This window comes from Gymnoscopelus microlampas (genome assembly GCF_963454915.1).
Source record: "Gymnoscopelus microlampas genome assembly, chromosome: 4".
NCBI classification, from domain to species: Eukaryota; Metazoa; Chordata; class Actinopteri; order Myctophiformes; family Myctophidae; genus Gymnoscopelus; species Gymnoscopelus microlampas.
In genome coordinates, this window is record NC_139941.1 from 25,257,873 (window position 1) to 25,280,372 (window position 22,500).

Consider the following 22,500-nt stretch of genomic DNA (forward strand, 5'->3'; position numbering starts at 1 on the left):
GGTAGTGATTCTCAACCATTTTAACTTCTAAGACCCCCCAGTTTGATATGCATTAGAGGCTACGGACCCCCATATTATAACATTTGGATCTCTGGAACCCCCCAGTCTACACTGTAATCGGTGTTAATTTAACTCTGAGAGTGCACACATGGAACCAAATGGACCCGTTAGCGTCCATTTGGTTCCATTTGTACACTCTCAGAGTTACAGACACATAAGGGTCAATTTGGTTCAGAACTACCAATCATTTTGCTGGGGACCCCCTGGAACTCCCTTAAGGACCTCTGGGGGTCCACTTTGAGTTAGTGTGTTGTGTTGAGTAGGCCCCTCCACCGTGTGTGTGTGTATGTGTGTGTGTGTGTGTGTGTGTGTGTGTGTGTGTGTGTGTGTGTGTGTGTGTGTGTGTGTGTGTGTGTGTGTGTCTACTGCAATATTATGAGAGAGACCGGGTCTGGGGCAGCCTTATATCCTATATCATCTACTACTAGTCTACACTACTGTTGCTGGTGGTGTGTTTTTGTGTATACTATGCGCGTGCGCGTGCGTATGTATATGCACGAGTAGCCTACGACCCAGCGTCCCATCATGATGCTGTCTTCTTGACAGCTATCTGTTCCCCTATACACCACGCACGGAGGTCCGACCACAGCAGAATGAACAGCATCCTTCTCAAATTTTACGGTGCACAACACACAACGGTGACTCATATTACTCATAGCTGCTGTCAGTCTCCTTTTATCAACATCAAAATAAATGGTCCTGCACGTCTGTAACTCGTCACATATGATATGCCACTGAAGTGACCCAATATGACATAACGTATAGATATAGGCCTGGGGTCAATATGACTTTGTACTCAACTGTTTATAAACTGTGAGGGAATGAGCCTTGCATTTAAACTTGAGGCTAGTTTATGCGTGTAACAATGACACGATTGCCTGTAGTAGTCCAGTGGTTCCCAAACTTTTTAGCTCAAGACTCAAAAGAGAAATTAGACGTTTGCCCGGTACCCAAACTAGTGAAAATAGCAGATCTACAAGCCCACAAGCCAGCGCTTTCGTGCTGCGTTGTGAGCTTGTAGATCGGCTATTTTCACTACTTCTTAAACGTTTGCTTTCTAATTTATGGAATTAATCTTTTATTCATTTATGGGGGAAAAAAGTAACTTTTTAATGTTTTGACATTTACTCGTGACCCATAAAAATTGGTGGGGAAACTGTTTGGGGAAACAGTGCCATAGCCTAATGGGCCCATAATGGTGTTTGTTTTGTAGACTCACCTGTTCAGGTAAGCTTGATGTTGATGGCCTCTTGTCTCGGTGCAGGGGAAGGCGACTGGCAGAAAGGCACCGCTGTGGCTGAGAGCGAAGTTCCAGAGACTTTTGTTCAGGCTGGGCTGTCACATACAAAAGAACTGCGGGAAGTTTTTGGTCGTGGGCCTCATGATATTCGGAGCGTTCGCCGTGGGCTTACGGGCAGCTAATTTGGAGACGGACGTGGAGAAACTCTGGGTGGAAGGTAAGAAATTACACACATTTTCTCATTTTATCCAACATTTTTTGATTTATACTATGTGTGTGTGTGTGTGTGTGTGTGTGTGTGTGTGTGTGTGTGTGTGTGTGTGTGTGTGTGTGTGTGTGTGTGTGGAGGGATAGGGGGTGTGGTTGGCTGGGTGAGGGTCTACCAAACAAGTTGGGGGGATTGTTTATTGTATGGTGTCTGGCAGGCAGCCAGGTCAAACTTAAAACGAGTGTTATTTTACTTTTAATGGTTTAATATGGACTAGTCTACTTGTTGCTTCGGGTGCGTTCAGTTGTTAGGTCTACTGATGTAACGAGGCGTAACGGACTGAATGTAACTCAAAAGCAAAATCGTAATTAAGCTCATGAACAGTTTTGGGGGAGAAGAAATTTAGCCAAAGCCGCCATTTTGTGAGTGTGTGTGTGCGCGCGTGTGTATGTGTGTGTGTGAGAGTTTGTGTGTGTGTGTGTGTGTGTGTGTGTGTGTGTGTGTGTGTGTGTGTGTGTGTGTGTGTGTGCGTGTGTGCGCCTGCCCCCAGCAGTTGAATGTGATCCGCGCACAGCTCAGAGACTGTGTGTGGTCCCGTTTTGGACAGCTCTCAACTTTCCAAAAAGATTTGTCTCCGGCTGAAGGGAAAAAGCGGAGTGCGGACAGGAACTCATGTTTGTGGAGTGCTGCTAGGGCGCACATTTGTTGCTCTTTTCGGAAACACCATACGAATAATACATTGTTTTTCTTTCTTTTTTCCTAGAAAATGAACTGTGAGCATGGGTGGTGTTGTGTGGGGTAAGGGAAAGGGGCAGATCTCTTTTTTTCCCTTTCCTTTGATCTGCATTCCAGCACTTTAGGGCGAGTCTATGGGAGTCATGAATGGAGAAGCAGTTTGGAATTGGGGAAAACGGTAGACAAATGAAAAGCTAAATAAAATAAAACAGACAAAGCAAACAATTATTTAATTTAGACGTTTTACATGTGTGCAAGAGTGCTGAGGTTATGTTTTACTGATCGTTTGGGTGGACTGTGTAAAATGATCAGTATAGTCTCTGACATAGCCATGTTTTCAGAACACTATAAGCAAAAGTCAAACGCCTGGTTGGTTTCGCCTTGTGTGCTACAGGGCACTTGACAGGGAGTGTTCTTCTGAACCATGATGCATTCAATGGGCTGCAACTCAGGCACTGAGGGGAACTGAAGACCCCAGCCAAAGTTACCCTCTTTGTGTGTTTGTTTTGAAGGGACTGGGAACACAGCTGCACCACCCTACACCCCATGATGTTTTAATCATGTAATATGTAGGGTACACTACACCACGTTAAAAGCTTCCTAACACATGCTTAAAATGCCATGTTATTACTTCTCCTAATGACAGAGTATTCAACCTGAATGGCATTTATCTTGATTTATTCATTACCCATGTTCTCACACGGGCCTGCCACTATGCAGATCATCATAACAGCTGCCTTGCACAAAGTATTGGTATTGACAGGCTAGACTCACAGAGAACTGGACGGAGCCCACACAGCCATTTTGTCATCATTATAAACAGGACTGGTGACCCCCAGGTGGAGGTTGTAGGGGACTTGTGCATAGAAAATATACACAAACCAACACACAGGTCCGTACATGCACGCACACACACGCAGACGAGAGAATTGGCTGTGGTGTGTTCTGGGTCCCAGGATGTGAGGGGTTCCAGATGCTGGTAGGGAGCGATCTGTTTGTTTAGATTAGGCTGCACAGCTGAGGGATAGATTAGTTCTGCCTGGACAGTGGAACGCTGTGCTAGGCTGTGCAGGGGGACTGGCCCATCGTCTGAGAGGAGAGGAAAAAGACGAGAGAGGAGGAGAGGACAGAGTGCCTGTTTATGTTTCATTTGGAACTGCCCTCCGCAGACGACCCACCAACGACCCTGCCTGGAAGCTGTGTGGCCTACTGATGCGAGCATGCACGCGTGCACACACACACACACACAGACACACACACACACACACACACACACACACACACACACACACACACACACACACACACACACACACACACACACACACACACACACACACACACACACACACTCACACACATGTTGGAGCTCTCAATCTCATGAGAATCTAGTGGAGCTACATTGTACATTGGTGATTTAATCTCTTTGTGTCTGTCGTCACCTGGTTCTTGATGCTGAGGAGGCAGAGGTCCCCTGCAAACCACCATTAAGCATGATTCATGATTCGTCATATGACGAATGTCACGCAACGACAATAGCCGAATAGCCGATGTACAACACGTCGCGTTGGCGCTATTGTCGGGGTGCGACTCCCTCATACGACAGAGCATAAATTAGGTATTAGTCGCGTACCAGAGGCAGATGGTGTGTTTATTCTACAGCCTGTCACGTGCTGCAGCTTTCAGAGGGGATCGTCTCTTCTCACATGGTGCTCACTCAGCACTGTTTATAAACACTCCGACACAGGAAGTTCTGTTTATTAGACAAAGAGACAGAGAGCGATTGGAAGTTAAACACACACTTGCGACAAAGAGACGATTGTGTGGGCCTATGAGGACTTATGGTGGTTTAGCTTCTTTTGTGTGTGTGGTAAACTTTTGTCATGCCACGATAAAGCTTTAAGAAAAAAAAGAAAACAAAATCTCACCAATGGTGCTGATAAAAGCTCTTTTATGCGCGGTTAAACTGCTCACAGGAAGCTATTAGCCGAAACAGGAAGTTGTAGTATTGTGATCTCCTATCTCACCCGTCCTGCACACAAATGTGGATGTGTGCCCTCTGTGGTCAGCACAATGCCAGGACACATTTTCACTGGTCCAGATATTTAAAAAAAAATCAGCGACATAATCATTTACAAATTTACTATCCAAAACAGAGGATTTTGCCAGCATTATGTTTGCGATGATGAAGTCTTAGTCTATGGCCACGTCCACGAATGACAGAAAGAAGCCCCCTTTAGAGTTCCTCCAAGCCATGGATGGAAAGTGGAGCCATCCCTTGGCATTCTGGGTTAAGGCAAACACAGGCCAAATTGTAAAGAAAATAGCAGCGCCGCCTGCCTCTAATTAAAACAGTATCGCGTAAACATTGGCCTTCCTGTAGAACGGCCTCTCTCTCTCTCTCTCTCTCTCTCTCTCTCTCTCTGTGCTGAGAGAGGGGCTGTAGAATTGACTGGGGTTGGTTGGGCTGTGGTTATGGGGCTGGGCCTACTCTTAGGGATGAGGGTAGAGAGAGAGAGAGAGAGAGAGAGAGAGAGAGAGAGAGTAAGGGGGTAAAGGGAGGAGAGATTGGAAATGGGGCTTTTGAGGCTTGAGTACTGGGCAGAGGTTGGAGTTGAAACTGGGGGTGAGGAGGATGAGGGAAGCAGCTAGGGGCTGTACTGTAAATTGCACTGGGGTATAGTGAGAGGAGCTGGGCTCAGGTTGTGGTTAACCTATAGCTCTAGCGGAGGCTACAGATAGAGGAAGGGGCCTATAGTTGTGGTTGTAGCGTTCACTTGGAGCCACGGTAAAGACAATGTCTTTTGTTCTCCATCAGAGACATAGAATTGGGTCGTCGAACTCCAGTTGCACCAAGTTCGGGGCTGGGTTTTGGATCTGCAACAAATACCGGCACTTTTATCACCAGAGTTATGTTTAAGCCACTATGGTTGCTTTAAACAAATGAGTCCATAGTTATCGTTTGCTCTGGGGCATAGGGCTATGGATTTTAGCCTGGAGCGATTTCTTGGGGGGGCAAGGGCCACAGGGTAGACCCCCAGGGACCTGAGGTCATCTCATAGAGGCCCCGCTATTTAAAACCTCACCTGATACTCACCCTGTGGCCTGGGTGCAGAGTGAAGACTCACAGCAGAGGGGCGGGAGGGGGGGTGGAGATGGTGGGTGGGAGTCGGGTGGAGGAAGGGAGGGGAGGGTGACATGCCTTACGAGCAGCAGCTGTCACTGTTAGTTTGTTTGCATATGTTTGTGCGAGTGTATATGTGCATGCGTATGTGCGTGCGCGTGACACGCTTTAAGAGTGTGTATGACTGTGTTAAATTTTACCCAAAGTGTGCACACACCTGGGTACAGTATGTGTTTGTGTTTGTAAGCATGTGTTGTGTTTCCCTCTTGACTCCTGTCGTCCAGCAGAGGGCAGTGAGTCTGACACTCAATTATTATCTCTCATTTCTACACCCATTGCGTTTTCAAGATTAATAAGCATAACTCCTTAGATAGGGGAAAGACGCTAGACTGGAAACTGTATTGCGATAGGGTAGACTACTAGACTCACATCCATTTGCAGGCACGGGCATTTACTTCTCAGCTTGTCTCAACGGGTCACTGACAAAAGCCCTCTCTTTCTTATGGACTGTCCCCTCCTCTGCAACTAGGTAGCCTGCTGGAGGTGGGGCTCTAAGGATGGCTATGTCGGTCCATCCTTCCATCCCCTCAGCAGTTTACCGCCAAACAAGATATCTCAAAAACGACTTGCTGGATTGTGATGGAATTCGTGGTGCATCTTCAAACACTCTAGATGATGACTCATACCGATGTTGGTGACCCAGTGCCCTTTCCTCTAGCATCGCCCTTAAATTTCCCACTTATACACAATATCTCAAAACCTAATTGGTAATATTGATATCACCAATGTGGCACACAAAGAGCAGATGCCCATGCATGTGTATATGTGTGTGGGTGCATGTACATTCCCCCATCCTGATGTGAGGTTTTCAGAATACAGTTTGATAGGAATAAACTTTAGGTCCAAAGCAACTCCCTTCCATCTTCCCCCGGTCTGCTTTTGATCCCAGAGTGATTAAGAGGCGATCTGACAGAGTTGGTGGTTGTTTTGTTGCTGTGCTGGTAATGGCAGCGGAGAAGAGAGCAGTGTAATGTTAAGTGCATGCGGAAAAGGCCTCGACATCCTTTCTTGTGGACAAAGACGGGGGGAGGGAGGAGAAGGAGGGTTCTGAATGTGGCTTCTCCGCTGAGAGGATTGTGGTTTGCGTGATTGAATTATCCAGCTTTTTGATGTGTATGGGAGCATGCACGCATGCAGGCATCCATGCATGCACACACACACACACGCACGCATGCGCACACGCAAACATGCATGCGCACGCGCGAACACACACAAACACACGCGCATGCATGCATGTATGCATGCACACACACATGGATGCGCACTCATACACAGACAGTGTCCTCTCTTTTTTTTGGTTATGTGAGTGAGTAGGTGGTTGACTGGGGTTGGCATGGCAGGCTATTTCTATGGGCCTCTCATTGACATACACCCCTTTTCATCCCTCTGTTTTCCTGTCTCTCTCTTTCTCTCTCCAACCACGTTCATTTAGCAGCCGCAAGCAATCAAACACACCAATTTGCCCACACCCAACATTTTTGCCTAATTTCACAGAACTCAAAACATACAGTATTAATCCATATCTCTCACCCCTCCCCTGATTTCACTCTCTGCCATATACATTACAATAGCCTCATGTTCATATTCTCCTTTGTGCACGCACACATCCATATCCACACACTCCTAAAAATCATGAACACCCATACAGACACACAGACGAAGACAATCATGCACACGCGCTCACAAGCGAGCATACATACACATACACACACATTGATATGCATGTGCACGCGCACACACATACAGACAAACATATGCTCACACTTTCCAAACTGGACTCAATTAACTTGTGTTTATCAGTTCACTACAAACAGGATTAAACCTCTCAAGAAGGAATAACATTCCAGTGTGTTGTGTTAAACTTTACGAGTTGATGAAAAGTGCAGGCTAGCTGGTGAGGGATTTAGTGTGGGGAAACACTGTGCCTCTGGTACTGTATTCTGAGTTATAGCCCTGTTTTCTCAAGCTAGCTTGCCTTCATTTAGAAGCAACCTTGTTTATATTAGCACTACCTGGCTAAGTAAATGTGAAATAACTTTTAAAAGTCGGTAGGGTCAGGCCCCTGTGTGTGTGTCTGCACGCGCGTGCATGTGTGCATGTGCACGCAAGTGTGCATGTGCACGCACTTGCAAGGTGAATGCACTCCCATTCACAAACAGACATCCTGAGATGCCTCCAAAAGTTCTGTTTACATTTTGCATTCTTTCAGGCGCTCTTATTCAAAAACCAGAGCCCTGCGAATGACCGACCGCAAGAGACTGTGGAGAGAGTTTACCCCTCCCCCTCTCTCTCCTTCTCTCTCGCTCTCTCTCTCTCCCAGTCCTACACCCCCCCCCTTTTCCTCTCTGCCGTTTTCTGTCTTTTAGCCTTAGCCTCCTCCCACTCACACCCCTCCCCTCTCTCCCTCCCTGGCTGGGGAGAGAGAGTGGCCTCAGAATGCCAGATGTATTACAGAGTGAGGCACAGCAATGTAAACACTCAGCCCTGCCATAAGAGCAGGGTGGTCTGGCCTCCCTCCCTCCCTCCTTCCCTCCTGCGCCGCTTCCCTCCATCCTCCCCTTTCCTCTCCTCCCTCCCTCCCAGTGCTGACTGCCAGAGGGGCGGAGAGAGCAACAGAGAGAGAGAGAGAGAGAGCAAGAAGGGGCGAGAGAGGGAGGGAAGAAGCAGGAATATAGTAGCAGTAGTGTGTTTGTGTTTTGGCTGCAAGGCCTGTGGTACACTAGGAGAGATCAGGACTGATGCCTCTCAAACTGCAGCACAGAGAGTTCTTCATTTGAAGTTATAGATGCACTGCTGTTTGTTTTTTATGTTGTTGTTTTTCAATGCCTGTGAATGTGTGTGTGTGTGTGTGTGTGTGTGTGTGTGTGTGTGTGTGTGTGTGTGTGTGTGTGTGTGTGTGTGTGTGTGTGTGTGTGTGTGTGTGTGTGTTTGTGTGTGTGTGTGTGTGTGTGTGTGTGTGTGTGTTTGTTACCCCCTTACTTCCCCAGTACACACAGGTTACTTAATAATTCAGTCCATTGCCATTGCTGAGGCATCACGTCATAGAAAAGCGCAACAACAGCAATTACGCTAGTACCACACACACGCACAACAGAGACCCACACAGTGATATAAAACATTTCCCCTCTCGTGTGATTGAGAGGCTTGGAGTTCCAGAATGAGTCAGTGTGCGTCAGAAGGGGACGGGATCCAGGGGCCCGGGGCCAAGTTCTCCGAGCCTGTTCCGAGACAGCCCTGCTATGCTAGCTCTAGTGTCGGGACACAGGAACACCTGTGACCCAATGCTGTAATGTGGGATCTAATGGGATTCTGGCCTGGTGTATCTTGAGGTCTCTCTCTCTGTGATTATCAGTTATTCTCTGTCTGTGGCTTTTTCTTCAAGTGTCTCCTCTTGTTCTTCCTCTTTCCGCCTCTCCGTTTCCGTCTATTTATCTGTATCTGTTTTTTCTCTTTCTCTCCCTCTATCCCTCCTTCTTGCTCTCCCAACCTTTCCTATTCCACATGTTAGGAATGTGTGATTTTCGGATACCTGGAATCATGGCCCATCTTTCCAGGAAATGACAGAGAGATGGCTGGCTGAGATTGGCTGCTCAGGCTCATGTCACGGTCTGTTATGGCTGGGCTCCGGGCCAATCACAGGCCAGAAAATGCAGCCGGGGGAGAGGGTCCTCACCTGGGTTGCATTGGACAGGCACAGAGAGGGGAGAGGCCCCCGATTTAAAAGTACTTGAACAAATTTCAAGAAATTAAACTTATGAAGGTTTTATAATTCTGACTTTCCTTTTTTCTTTGGAACTCTGATACAGAATTTTCAGGTTTTATAATTACTTTTATACATTACATTACATTGTATTTATTTATGAACTATATTATTTTACTTCACAAAATATGTGACGGATGACTGTCACTGGTGTTAAGGCAGCGCAGGAAGAGGGACTTTTAAAGCCCTCTCTGAACTCAGAATAGAACCCTCAAACCATGTCCTTCATACATCGATTGACACATCATTTTGCACGACATCTCGGGTATGAGTCCAACCGCAATCACAACCACACACACACACACACACACACACACACACACAGACTCTCCTTCTCAAAGTTTTTCCTCTTCTTACTACTTTCTCCAGGGCTCTGTGAATCCAGTGGCGCTGAATAGGATTTTTTGGGGGGGTAGTGGGGTGGGGAGGGAGGACCTGAATGAAGGCAGCAACGTGGAAGAATCTGCCCATTGAGGAGTGTGTGAATGTACACCTCGGACCCGGGGGAAGACGCATTGGGAGCCAGCCGACTGCTAAATACACCCATTTTAGGGGCTGCGAGGGCCGGACAGGTGATTAGCATAATCAGGGGGAGAGAGGGACCATACATATGGTAATGATGGAGCGAGGGGGGTGATGGTAGGATGGGAGGGAGGAAGGGAGGGAGGGAGGGAGGGAGGAAGGGGATAGGGGGTGTTGGCAGCTGGGGTGTCACATTCGTGTCAGGGGTCAGGCTGGAGGGGCGCTGAGGGGACATTGTGCTACAGCTGCATGTCAGAGCACCTCTCCCTCTTTCTCTCACTCTCTCTCTCTTTCTTCCTCCAACTCTGTTTTTCTCTCCCTTTTACTCGCTTCTTTGCTTTCTTCGTCTTTGGCATTGTCACTTGCTTTTTTTTTCCTTTATAATTTTTTCCCTCTCCCTCTTTAGGAGCATGCTTGTTTTACTCTCCCTCTCTGCAGCGGTCCCTTTTCAAAGCTCAATGGGGAGAGAGGGAGTGAAGTGTGTGTGTGTGGGGGGGGGGGGGGGGGGGGTGTTAGGAGTGTTGCTATAGGTCAGCTAGGGTCTCGGCTGTCACTAAACTCTTGTGGATGTGTGCACACCTGCACCGTATCGCACACCTTCAATACTACTATCAATAACTGATGATGATGATGATATAATAGTAATTGCAGGAATGCATAATCACTTAGGCATGCTCGAGTTGAAGGCAGGAACAGAGTAATAGAAATGCAGAAACAGCTTGTGGATGGCACCATGTAATGGTCAATAAAACCATTGGTGTCCCCTTGTTTCCATTGTGGTCCTGTGTATTAAATTAATCAAGTGTTGGCTTCAAATTGTGTCAAAGTTGTCACTGAACTTTCTTACCTAGCTGTAGACTCATCTTCACAGGTTGTGCAATAGCTCATCACCAAAGTGCAAAGAAATTACCCAGCACTATGCGTGACAACATTGCTGTGTGCTCTCAGGCCAAAAGCAGAAAGACTCAATGGAGTTTTGATGGATGTTTGTGTGTTGTCGTGTGGTAAACATTATTGAAATAAAATGAAACGATAGTGGTTTCCTTACAAAAAGCAGTATATTAAACACATAAACCCTAGCATCCCTTTTCTGGGCATGCCATAATAATCGGAGAACATACAGCAAAAATAGTAACTCCACGAGCTCACGACACGTCGCAGTGTGACGCATTGTGAGATTGTAGATCGGCTATTTTTTGGTGAAAAAATGTGGTGTAGAAGGGAAAAAGGAGGGGGCCAAGTGTAGGCCCCCGGGGGGCCCCTGTAGTTAACAAAGTACATAGGGTTTATGGGGTTATGGGGATATATCTGTTACAGAGTCATATATGGGCATATACTGATGACATCAGGTATCTCCCTATGGGCATAAATGTGATGCATGCTGACTGACAGACAGATCTCTGTATATGGGCATAAAAGGGACACAGACAGACAGATGGGTAGGTACAACGGGTATTGTGTAACTGGATGGGGCCTGCATTTCCATCTTGCATGCATTCTAGGGGTGTGCCGATATATCGTCCCGCGATATATCGCGATACGTTTTCGCGACGATATGTATCGTTTTTGAAAAAAAAAATATCGTTTTTGAAAAAAAAAAAAATTTTTTTTTTTTTTTACAATCATAATAATCAGGCATGCAAACGGCCCCGAAGTGAAAAGACAGCATGACAACATGTTTTTTTTTCGGGTCAGGTGTCATACTATTTGGATTCAAAACGGATATTGTAGCTGAAAAGCTACAAGTTTGCATGTCTGAATAATGCAAAAACAGAATTATTTGTTTGCATTTTCTTTTTTTCTCCTCCATATATTTTCATAATAAAAAAAGTGCGTATCGTATCGTATCGAAATCGTATCGAAGTTGTGAGCCAAATATCGTATCGTATCGTTTCGTGAAATTAGTGTATCGGCACACCCCTAATGCATTCCCATTGTTGTCACTATAAAAGTGGTCATTGGGTGCTTTATTTAAAGTGAAAATCTCCACACTCTCTCACCGAATCCATAAGCCTCCTCTTTGGTCTTCCTCTTCCCCTCTTTCCTGGCAGCTCCATCTTCAGCATCCTTCTCCCAATGTATGCCTCATCCCGCCTCTGCACATGTTCAAACCATCTCAACCTCACCTCTCTTGTTTTATCACAAAACCTTCTAACCTGGGATGATCCTCTAATGTTGTCATTACTGATCCTGTCAATCCTTGTCACTCCTAATGAGAATCGTAGCATCCTCACCTCAATCGAAGCCTACTGTCTTATGTCAGTCCCACCATTTCCAAGCTGTACAGTAGGGGTGGTCTCACTACTGTATTCATCTTCCCTCTCCCTCTTGCTACTGTATATTCTCTGTGTTTAATACACTTCAGAACTTTTCGTGTGATACAGCCTGATGCCATCTTGTTTTCCAAGCTCGCCAGTCGCCACTCAACTGAATCATCGCTCACCACCCTTAATGGACCGATCGCTAAGCTCCACCCCTCATGCCCCGCCTCCCTATATTAGACATTCTGAGAGCTTTCTCATTGACTTGAATGGGGATATCACAGATTTTAAACTTAAAATTATCAATGATTTTTGTAGCCAGAGCTCCAAAATCTCTTCCTAATCTTGTCAACAAAGCCTGCAGTGTGCACCAGGAAAATTACATTACTATTTCAACAAACACAATACAGGCAAGTTTTTTATTACCAAAGAAAGATGATCTACAGAACTACACTAACTACATTATCACCGGACAGGAGTGTTTGTCTACTGCTTGGTAACTATGACTGCAAATAGTAGCACTTATTAAATAGACAAACAAATGAATAAACACTTTAATGAGCGGTATGGTGCGGTACTTTTAATTGCTCTGTGGTGTGTTGAACTCGAGTCGAACCAGACCCCCCAACTTCTTTTGGATACACAACAGCTATCAAAAATATAAATACTTAAAGCCTACATGTGTATCTATCATGTGTATCTAACATGCTCACAATTCTAATAAAATGTGGCACTATGCACCATGCAAACATAACCTTGACTTGTCATCACATCAGTATATCACTGAGGTGCCTTTTTGTGTACCTTTATTGGATTCATGTCATTATAATCATCAGTATTATTGTCATCACCTGGGCGCTGTGTGAGCTGTGTAAGTCTCTCGACTTTAAGCTGTGTGTAAGGCAACACACAGAAGTTTTGAGCTTCAATCCAATCCTTTTTTTCTCCAATCCTTTTCCAATCCACTTTATTCATAGAGCACAATTTAAAACAACAGTGTTGAACCGAAGTGCTGTACACTCAGTAACAAAAAATACAAAGAGCAAAAACAATGCACAATAAACAGGACAACATATAGACACATTGCCTAGTGGAAAACATGTGACTCTCAGTCAGAATTTTCGAACGCCAAGGAGTACAAGTGAGTTTTTAAACACAGGCAGGGTTTGAGACGCTCTAACGTGGGGTGGAAGCTTGTTCCACAGTTTGAGCGCTACAGCGGAGAACGATCTATCTCCCCGGGTCTTCAGCTTTGTTGGTGTGACCTTAAGAAGTGACTGGTCAGTAGACTTGGGGAAAGGGATTAAAAATGCCACCTCCAACTGCTCTGGATACATGGAACCACTGTTGTACGTCCGGTCCCACAGCAGCAACATGTTATTCCTATTCTTGTTATTAATGTTGCTAATTATCTTCTATGTGCGTGCAAGATAACATTGATTCCTATGGTATGAATGTCAGCTTGTCTAACATGACCATTTGCAACGGTTACTAAGCTAGCATTGGACAATAGCTATTGTTGGGTGGGGCTTAGCGAACGGTCTATTACAGGAAAACTAAGAACCAGTTTGAGGGTCTACTAAATTCATAACAATTTTGTGTAAAACCTTGAGCCTGATTTATACTTCGAAATAGCCGATCTACCAGATCAGCCATTTTCGGCACACGTCACTGGTGGTATAGTAAGCTTTATAAAGCCCCACAGATATCGTGCTGCAATATTCTGTTTACCACGTTGTCCCATCACACGCTGAATGAATTCAAGATCAAGATTCAACGATTTGTATTTGTTACATCGCATGTACTACAGAATAGGTATACAAAAGTAAAATTGTTGCGTTTCGGCTCCTCAAGTGCAAAGGACTTTTTCCCTGTCACTTTTATAACAATTGTACAATTTAATTTTACTTTCTTTCTAGTTTCTAATGAAAGTTGTTGTTTTCCTTTGTTTCCAATAATTGGTTCCTGCTTGTTTTTTGTTCTGCCCTGATCGCATGCATGCTCATTCATATCTGGTGATGAGCTAAAACTTTGGCCTGGCGTTGTAGTTTTGGAAGGGTCAGGGTATGGGAGGTCGCTGGAAGCTTGGCCTCCGAAAAATGACCTGGTTTTTGGGGGCTTCCTCCTAACCACAGGGGGTCCCTGCTGAGAGGGGGCCTAATCCAGCTAATCCTCTCACTGCACACACACTTGCGTGCGTACCCACGGCGATACAAACACACACACACACACACACACACACACACACACACACACACACACACACACACACACACACACACACACACACACACACACACACACACACACACACACACACACACACACACACATACACATACACATACACACACACAGTATATATACACACACATTTCTATCACATAACATGACACCATTCCCCATGCTCTCTTTAACACCCTCATCACACATCCCACTGAGCTCTCTGATGTCAGATTATATATCACAGCCCTGTCAGTGAACTCATTTCAATGTGCTGATAAGAGTTACTTATGTGTAATGTCTCTACGTAGTACATGCATTCATTGTCTAGGGGTGTTTGTGTGTATGGGGGGATGTGTACGTATTTTTGTATGTCGGAACAAGGTGTGTCTGAGTCAGTTTGTCATGTCAGAGAGTCACACAAGAGTTGTTGAGACCGAACGGCTTGCCGCTAGCGATGCGTGTTTCGCTCCAAAAGTGAAGCCTGATACTCCCACCGTACGACGGTATTGCATGCCCAGAATAGCAGATCTAAAAGCTCACAACGCACCGCGATACAATGCATTGTGAGCTTGTAGATCGGCTATTTTTCCAGTTTTGTCAGGTTCCAATAGATGTGTGTGGGGGAGGGGTTGGGGCTATGTTTTTGTGTTGCAGCATGGAAGAGGGAGGGAGACAGAGAGGGGAGGGGGGTTGACTTTGAAAGAGGGCTGGGCTGATTGCCATCCTGATCTGGCCAATCATGGACTAGGACTGAATAGGGAGGAGAAAGAGAGAGATAAAGAGTGTGAGAGAGAGGGGGGGACCCCAGAGTTCAAAACTGAGAGGGGGGAGGGGGGATGTCAGCTCCTTCAAAGCCCCCTTTCCACCCTCTATCTGTCCCTCTGTCCCCCCGCATTGAGAGTATAGGGGGAGGCTGGGGAGCAGGGGTTAATGTTATGCAACAAACGCCAATACAGTGGCACGCAATAGGCCTCCAGGCAGTGTAGTCCAGAGTGTTATTTAAAACTCTGGAAGTTTATAAATGTACGTTTATGCGTTAATTTTTACACCTCCGAAGTTACATTAACACATTTTACTGTGTGTACTCACTCCTAAAAGTGCTACCTTAACCTTCTACAAATGTCTTCTAAATCAGTAGTTCTCAAACCCAGTGCCAGGGACCCCCAGAAGAGAAAAATCAAACATTTTCGATACGTTTAAAAAATGCTCAAAATAGCAGATGTACTTTGTAAGCTCAAGCTATTTTTGAGAAACACTGTTTCTCAGAGTTTTCTGAAAAACATATGATGCTTTATTAATATTATATATTAATACACACACACACACACACACACACACACACACACACACACACACACACACACACACACACACACATACGCACACACACACACACACACACACACACACACACACACACACACACACACACACACACACACACACACACACACACACACACTGAACCTCAGGGAAATGTTTTTCCTTGGATGTTAGGACTGGACGGGTGATGGTAGAACTAAAGCTTAATTCGCAACCGTAGTTGTGCGCTAGTGTTGCTCGCCGGAAATAACAGATCTGCAAGCTCACATTGCATTGCGATGCAACACGTTGTGAGTTTGTACACTGGCTAGTGTGCAGTTATGTATACAATCAATCTCGGGGAGGTGATTGTGCAGTACAATAGATGTACTTGTGGGGGAGAGAGAGAATGTGACAGAAAGAAAGAATTGGAGGGGAATGAGAGGTATTTCGAAAGCCAACACAGCAGCATTTTGTTTGAGATCACTGCCATCGAGGACCGAAGTGGGGACACCTTTTTGAGATGTCAAGAACATGATGGGGTCAACCAGTTTTTCTTAGCAGAAGGAATCGGGGAATACTACGTGTCATTGAAGAAACACAGCTGTGTGTACACACACACACACACACACACACACACACACACACACACACACACACACACACACACACACACACACACACACACACACACACACACACACACACACACACACACACACACACACACACACACACACACACACACACACACACACACATACATACACACACTTTCTCGGTCCAGCTGGGGTGTTAATTTCACCCCGAGGCTGTGTGAGTGTTGACCCCAAAACGCTGTAACCTCATGAAGTGTGGAATTCTCCAAGCCTGGGGCCGTAATGTGCTGTTTCCTGTAGAGAGGGAGAGAGAGAGAGGGAGAGGGAGAGAGAGAGAGGGGGGGGGGGGGGTCGAGGGAGAGTGTACATTCCTTTGAGTTGTCCCCCTCCTCACTTCTTGCTGTAAACTTGAGGTCTTTGGGTGGCAGTCCAGGTCTTGGAATGTATTCACAACACACGCACGCACGCACGCACGCACGCACGCAAACTAGGCATAGTGGTTTCTTGTAGCACCGCTACCCGTTGGTGGTGGACTTTGAGAAAAGCCTCCGGGCGGCCAGCTACGTAGCATGCCTTTGAGCGGTGAGTGTACCAGACAAGTCGACTTGTTAGTGCACTGTCAGTGTGTGTAGGGTCTAAATCAGTTCCATGCGTGTTCTTTTGAAGGGGGGGGCGGGGGTTCGGGGGGGGTTGGTGTAGCGTGGCTCTCTAGCTGGCCTTGCAGAGGAGAGAGCATGGCGCTCTGGTTAGCTGGGGCCTGCTATTAATGATGAGTATTATAAACATGCCTTCAGATGGGATCAGATGGGAATGCTGTTTGGGTCCAGAAAAAAAGAAATCAAGTGTGTTTCCCTAATGCCGCGAGACACGACCCCCCCCGACCTCCCTCCCTCATCCCATTGGTCTGGCTGGGTGGTCCAGGCCTGCTCAATAGGCATGCTTATGTTCAACTCTAATGCCATTAAAATGGGATGAAAATATTCAATCTATGCCTATTGCTGTGTGAATCGAGAGCAATAATTACATTGGGATTAAGGCACCATATAAAACATAACAGGTTTTATAGCTGGCTCTTGAAGACAGGGCATTTGTCTGTGTGTATGTGTGTGTTTGTTTTTAGGTCACTCGGGCCTGTGGAAATATACTACACACACACTATAATACATATTGCATGAGCATCACGGGGGATTTCCAAATGCGTTGTCATAATTGGAAGGACAAATACCTGTGCAGGTAAAGCAGCCATGGACGCGTGCGTTTGACGCCTACACTACTACGCTCAAAAACACACTCACTCACTGTCAGCACAGCGTGACGTGTGAAAGTCTGAAACAAATAGGCTGAAGTAAGTTTACTCTGTGAAAGTATGCATTTTTAAGCATTTACATGTGTCTGCAAGTCTGCATGCATTTGCGCTCACACGTGTGTGTTTGTATGTAGTACGTGTGTTTGCATATGCATGTATACGTGAGTGTGTGTGTGCGTGTGTGTGTGTGTGTGTGTGTGTGTGTGTGTGTGTGTGTGTGTGTGCTTGTGTGTTTCTGTGTGTGTGTGTGTGTGTGCGTGTGTGTGTGTGTGTGTGTGTGTGTGTGTGTGTGTGTGTGTGTGTGTGTGTGTGTGTGTGTGTGTGTGTGTGTGTGTGTGTGTGTGTGTGTGTGTGTGTGTGTGTGTGTGCGCGTGTGTGTGTGTGTGTTGGAGGGTGGCTGTTCTGGGGAGGAGCAGTGCAGCTAGAGGGTCTGAAAGGCCGCTTTTGTAGCTAGACGAGCCGAGAGCGCACGCACTGGGCTTAGTCTCCATCATGCCACTGAGAGCAAAGCCTGGAAGAGAGCCTCTCTCTCTCCCTCTCTCTCTCTCTCTCTCTCTCTCTCTCTCTCTCTCTCTCTCTCTCTCTCTCTCTCTCTCTCTCTCTTTCTCTGTCACTCACTCAATCACTTCCACACAACTTCTCCCTTTTTCTCACTCACACTCTCACACACACACACACACACACACACACACACACACACATGCGTTGAATGTGGTCTGGCACCGTGTGCTTGTCAGCGATGTTGAGTAGAAACATTAAGCTGTCTTTTTGAAATGTGGATTTGTTGGAGTGATGTTGCCTTTACCGGGTCTAGAGGAGGCGTCTGGGTGTTTGGCAGTGGACCACTGCGAGCTCACTATAAGCAAAGCCCCTTGTGTTTAAGATACACGTCTGATAATGTCATGGCTCAGCTCACACAGGGTTTAACCACATGAACCCCAGCATCCCTATTCTGGGGGCAAACATTTGGGCCAAAATAGCCGATCTACAAGCTGCGACGCGTTGTGAGCTTGTAGTTGTAGATCACCGATTTTCAGCAAAGAGATTTGGTGTAGAGGGAAATACTATCAGATTTTGTATAGTGCCCTGGGGTACCCAGATCAGTATAGGGTTTAAGTGTTTTCTTATCTGGTGACTGGGGGTTATTTCAGCAGTTAGAGATGCTACCGACTGTGGTTCTGCATTTCTTTTCTTTTTTTTTTGCATGAATGTGTTTTGTTGTCATGGTGGGTGTGTTTCACATTGTGTCATATTTGGTTCGGTATACGTACATATGTACATATATGTAAATGTGTAATGAATAGATTGAATCTTATATTTGATGTATTCACTCTGTGACAAATTGAACCTTGTTTGAATGTCATGTACTACATTCTACTGCTTGTCTCATATTTCCCTGAACTGTACTTGATCCTTTCCCCTGAAAGAATGAATAAATCAAAAGCAATTGCACATACTGTACACGTTGACATCCTCAGTGTTCATGTAATGCTGAGAGTGTATACATTGCATATTGTACACACTATACAGACAGGTTGTGTGTTGCTTGTATGCATTTTCATGCTGTGCAGTGATTTGAAATCCCTTTAAAAGCACAAGGATATATTGCTCTGTTGCACCATTGATAGAAATTAATAATCCAAAAATCCTCATATATTTATATATATATTGCTCAGTGAAACAGCTCTCAAAGTCACTCTTTTAGCTCCTAAACAAATGCAAACAAAGCGGATTCTGCCAATACATAACATCTTAAAACCCAATAGGCCATTTATTTTTAAAGAATAATGATTAGCCATTTATAGTAGGAAGAAAACCCGGACTGCATCCTCGGATCCGGATCTTCAAATTGTAAATCGTTCTTAAAAAAAAGAAAGAAAAATAAATTGCACACTGGATTTTGTTATGTTCTATATTGTCAGAATCAGCTTTGTTTGCATTTGTTTATGTTCTAAAAGAGTGACTTTGAGAGCTGTTTCACCATACAATGTAAGTCAATGAGGAGACTGTTTTTGAATTATTAATAACGGAGGAAGATATCTCGTCAGTTTGGACTAGTTTCATCATGACAAGGTAACTACACAACCCAAACCTCTACCAAAATGTCCTTGTTCACTACATGAACGCTAGCTCTCTGGACATTTGAGCTTGTAGATAGGCTATTTTCAATGATGGAACCCTGGGGGAACCCAGTCAACGAAGTATGTTGTGTTTAAGGGGTTAAGCATGTTATGTACCTGTTTTCTGTGCAGTGGGCGGGCGCGTGAACCAGGAACTGAAGTACACGCGGCTGAAGATGGGCGAGGAGGCCATGTTCAACCCCCAGTTGATGATCCAGACACCGCGGGAGGAGGGCGCCAACGTTCTGACAGTGGAGGCACTGCAACAGCACCTGGAGTCAGCCATCCGAGCCAGCAGAGTGCACGTTTACCTCTATAACAAGTAATCAGTTCTACCTACATCTATGAAAGGATTAGAGCCAGACTGATATCATTATTTGACCGTTTTACGACATCGGTATTGGTAATTATGCAGCTGAAATTTCTTTTTTAACCACTTTCAACCTGGTGTCCCTATTTTGGGCATGTTAGGTGAACTTTTTTTGAAAAAAGAATAATCAGATCTATGTTTTTCAAATTGATAACAATTGTTTATGCACTTTTTGACAAGATATCAAACAAAATATTGGTACTCCGTGAGCGAGGACTCTCCAGAACCATGATCGGTTGTGCTCTAGAAAGGGTGCAGCTTCTCAGTTTTTTGTGGTGCTAAATTCACATTATTTCCAGTGTTGAAACCCTAAGGTAAAAGGTAGCACGCACACCCACACACCCTCTGACACACACACACACACACACACACACACACACACACACACACACACACACACACACACACACACACACACACACACACACACACACACACACACACACACACACACACACACACACACACACACACACACACACACACACACACACACACACACACACACACACACACACACACACACACACACACACACACACACCTTGGCATTCATTAGAGCATGTTTGTTGACATAACCAGAATAAATTGATTGAAGAGAATGCAAGTACTACGCAATTTCTTTACACAGGTGCACGGTCTAGAAAAGTTCCTTACAATCAGAGGGATTACCAACACTCACGGAAACTTTTTACCTTTGTGTATTCAACATTGGATACATGGTTGTATTAATCACTTCGGTTTACCTGTATGTATGCATGAATGTCTTGTCTATATAAATGTTATTGTTTTGATTATTTGCTAATTAATCCATGCCCAAGCCATTCAATGATTTTGTGGTCATGACCATGAATAATACACATTTTCTGTTCTCTTTCAGACAATGGACATTAGAACATTTATGCTACAAATCAGGAGAGATGGTTACAGAAACTCATTTGATGGACCAGGTGAGAAAGTGAACCTTCCTCCCATAAACTACAACCTCTTATGTTTTATTTTTATCTCCTAACTGGGAGAGGTAGTTGCAACAATGTCCATACCACAATAAATATGGTGGTGCACCTGCTGTCCAATATGGTGCTACAAATAACTTTATTGACATGTTTTAATAATTGTCAATGTGTCTTGTGTGTTATTAGATCATAGAGAAGCTACACCCCTGTCTTATCATCACCCCGTTGGACTGTTTTTGGGAGGGGGCCAAGCTCCACTCTGGAATGCTCTATCTACCGTGAGTCTTGAGCACACACACACACACACACACACACACACACACACACACACACACACACACACACACACACACACACACACACACACACACACACACACACACACACACACACACACACACACACACACACACACACACACACACACACACACACACACACACACACACACACACACACACACACACACACCTCTCCTTTCGATACAAAATGACCAAAACATATACTGTATACTGTAGTATTTATCAATATGGTATTGCAAGTATTGCAGAACGCTAACTACTGCTGTGTGTAACACAGAGTTTGCTGTGTCTTTTGTGTTAAGGCAGCTACACACTGTACGACTTTTAAAGTGGTCGGAGAGTCTACATCAGTAATGCATTTCACATTACACACGTCTCTTTCTTGAAATCGGCTGTAATAATATCGTTGTGGTTTTCACACTACACGATTGATCGCCGACAAGGGATCACACACTGCAAGATTTCACCAGGATGCGATCCAGACCCGATACATTTTGTTTTTTATTCCATTCCATTCCATTATATTGTATTATCACATCACGACGTCTGTCTGTTCACGAAAGCGTGCAAGGTTCCCGTGAACAGACAGACGTCGGTGATGTGCGCACATGCACACACACACACACACACACACACACACACACACACACACACACACACACACACACACACACACACACACACACACACACACACACACACACACACACACACACACACACACACACACACACACACACACACACACACACACACACACACACACAGAGAGAGAGAGAGAGTGCGCACACGGTCAAAATGTTTCCGTAATAACAGTTGCGCTGCTGTGTAGCATGCCTGCTGATTCCGTTGCGGTTTTATCAACATATTCAAGTGAGATGCGTTGGTTTTATAGACTATATTTAACAGCAATATTACAGTAATATAGCTACCAATATGTATGACACCTGAATTTACCCACGAATAAAGGTTTATAGCCTATATTGATATCCATCTATCGATACAGACAGACTTTCTGCCAATTAGAGCACAGCTGTCCTGTGCTCTATTTGGCTGTAACACAGATCTTCTCGGGGTGTGGTCGCAACCCTGTTCATACTGTATGATGTCCAGTTGGCAAAAAAACAAAACAACAAACGTGCTAGATATCTACAAACGCTCGGGAAGGCATCGCCGAGCGCTAGAATCGTGGCCAGATTGTCCCGCAGAGCCTTACACACACAGCGAGCAAAACCTCGGCGAGCAAAGCGATCTTGCATCTGATTGGGGGTTTTGTCGGCGAGCGCCAAAAATGGTCCCCGACATAGAGAGAGAGAGAGAGAGAGAGAGAGAGAGAGAGAGAGAGAGAG

General features: G+C 45.3%; 1 protein-coding gene across 1 annotated transcript in view; it reads left to right on the plus strand.

The window, feature by feature from the left end:
* ptch1 (patched 1) overlaps positions 1-22,500 on the plus strand; it is a 52,830-nt gene that overhangs the window by 1,406 nt on the left and 28,924 nt on the right. The window contains exons 2-5 of the mRNA XM_084055457.1: positions 1,325-1,517; positions 19,656-19,845; positions 20,774-20,843; positions 21,036-21,127. Of these exons, the coding sequence (XP_083911583.1) occupies positions 1,325-1,517; positions 19,656-19,845; positions 20,774-20,843; positions 21,036-21,127 (545 nt within the window). The remainder of the gene's footprint in view (positions 1-1,324; positions 1,518-19,655; positions 19,846-20,773; positions 20,844-21,035; positions 21,128-22,500) is intronic.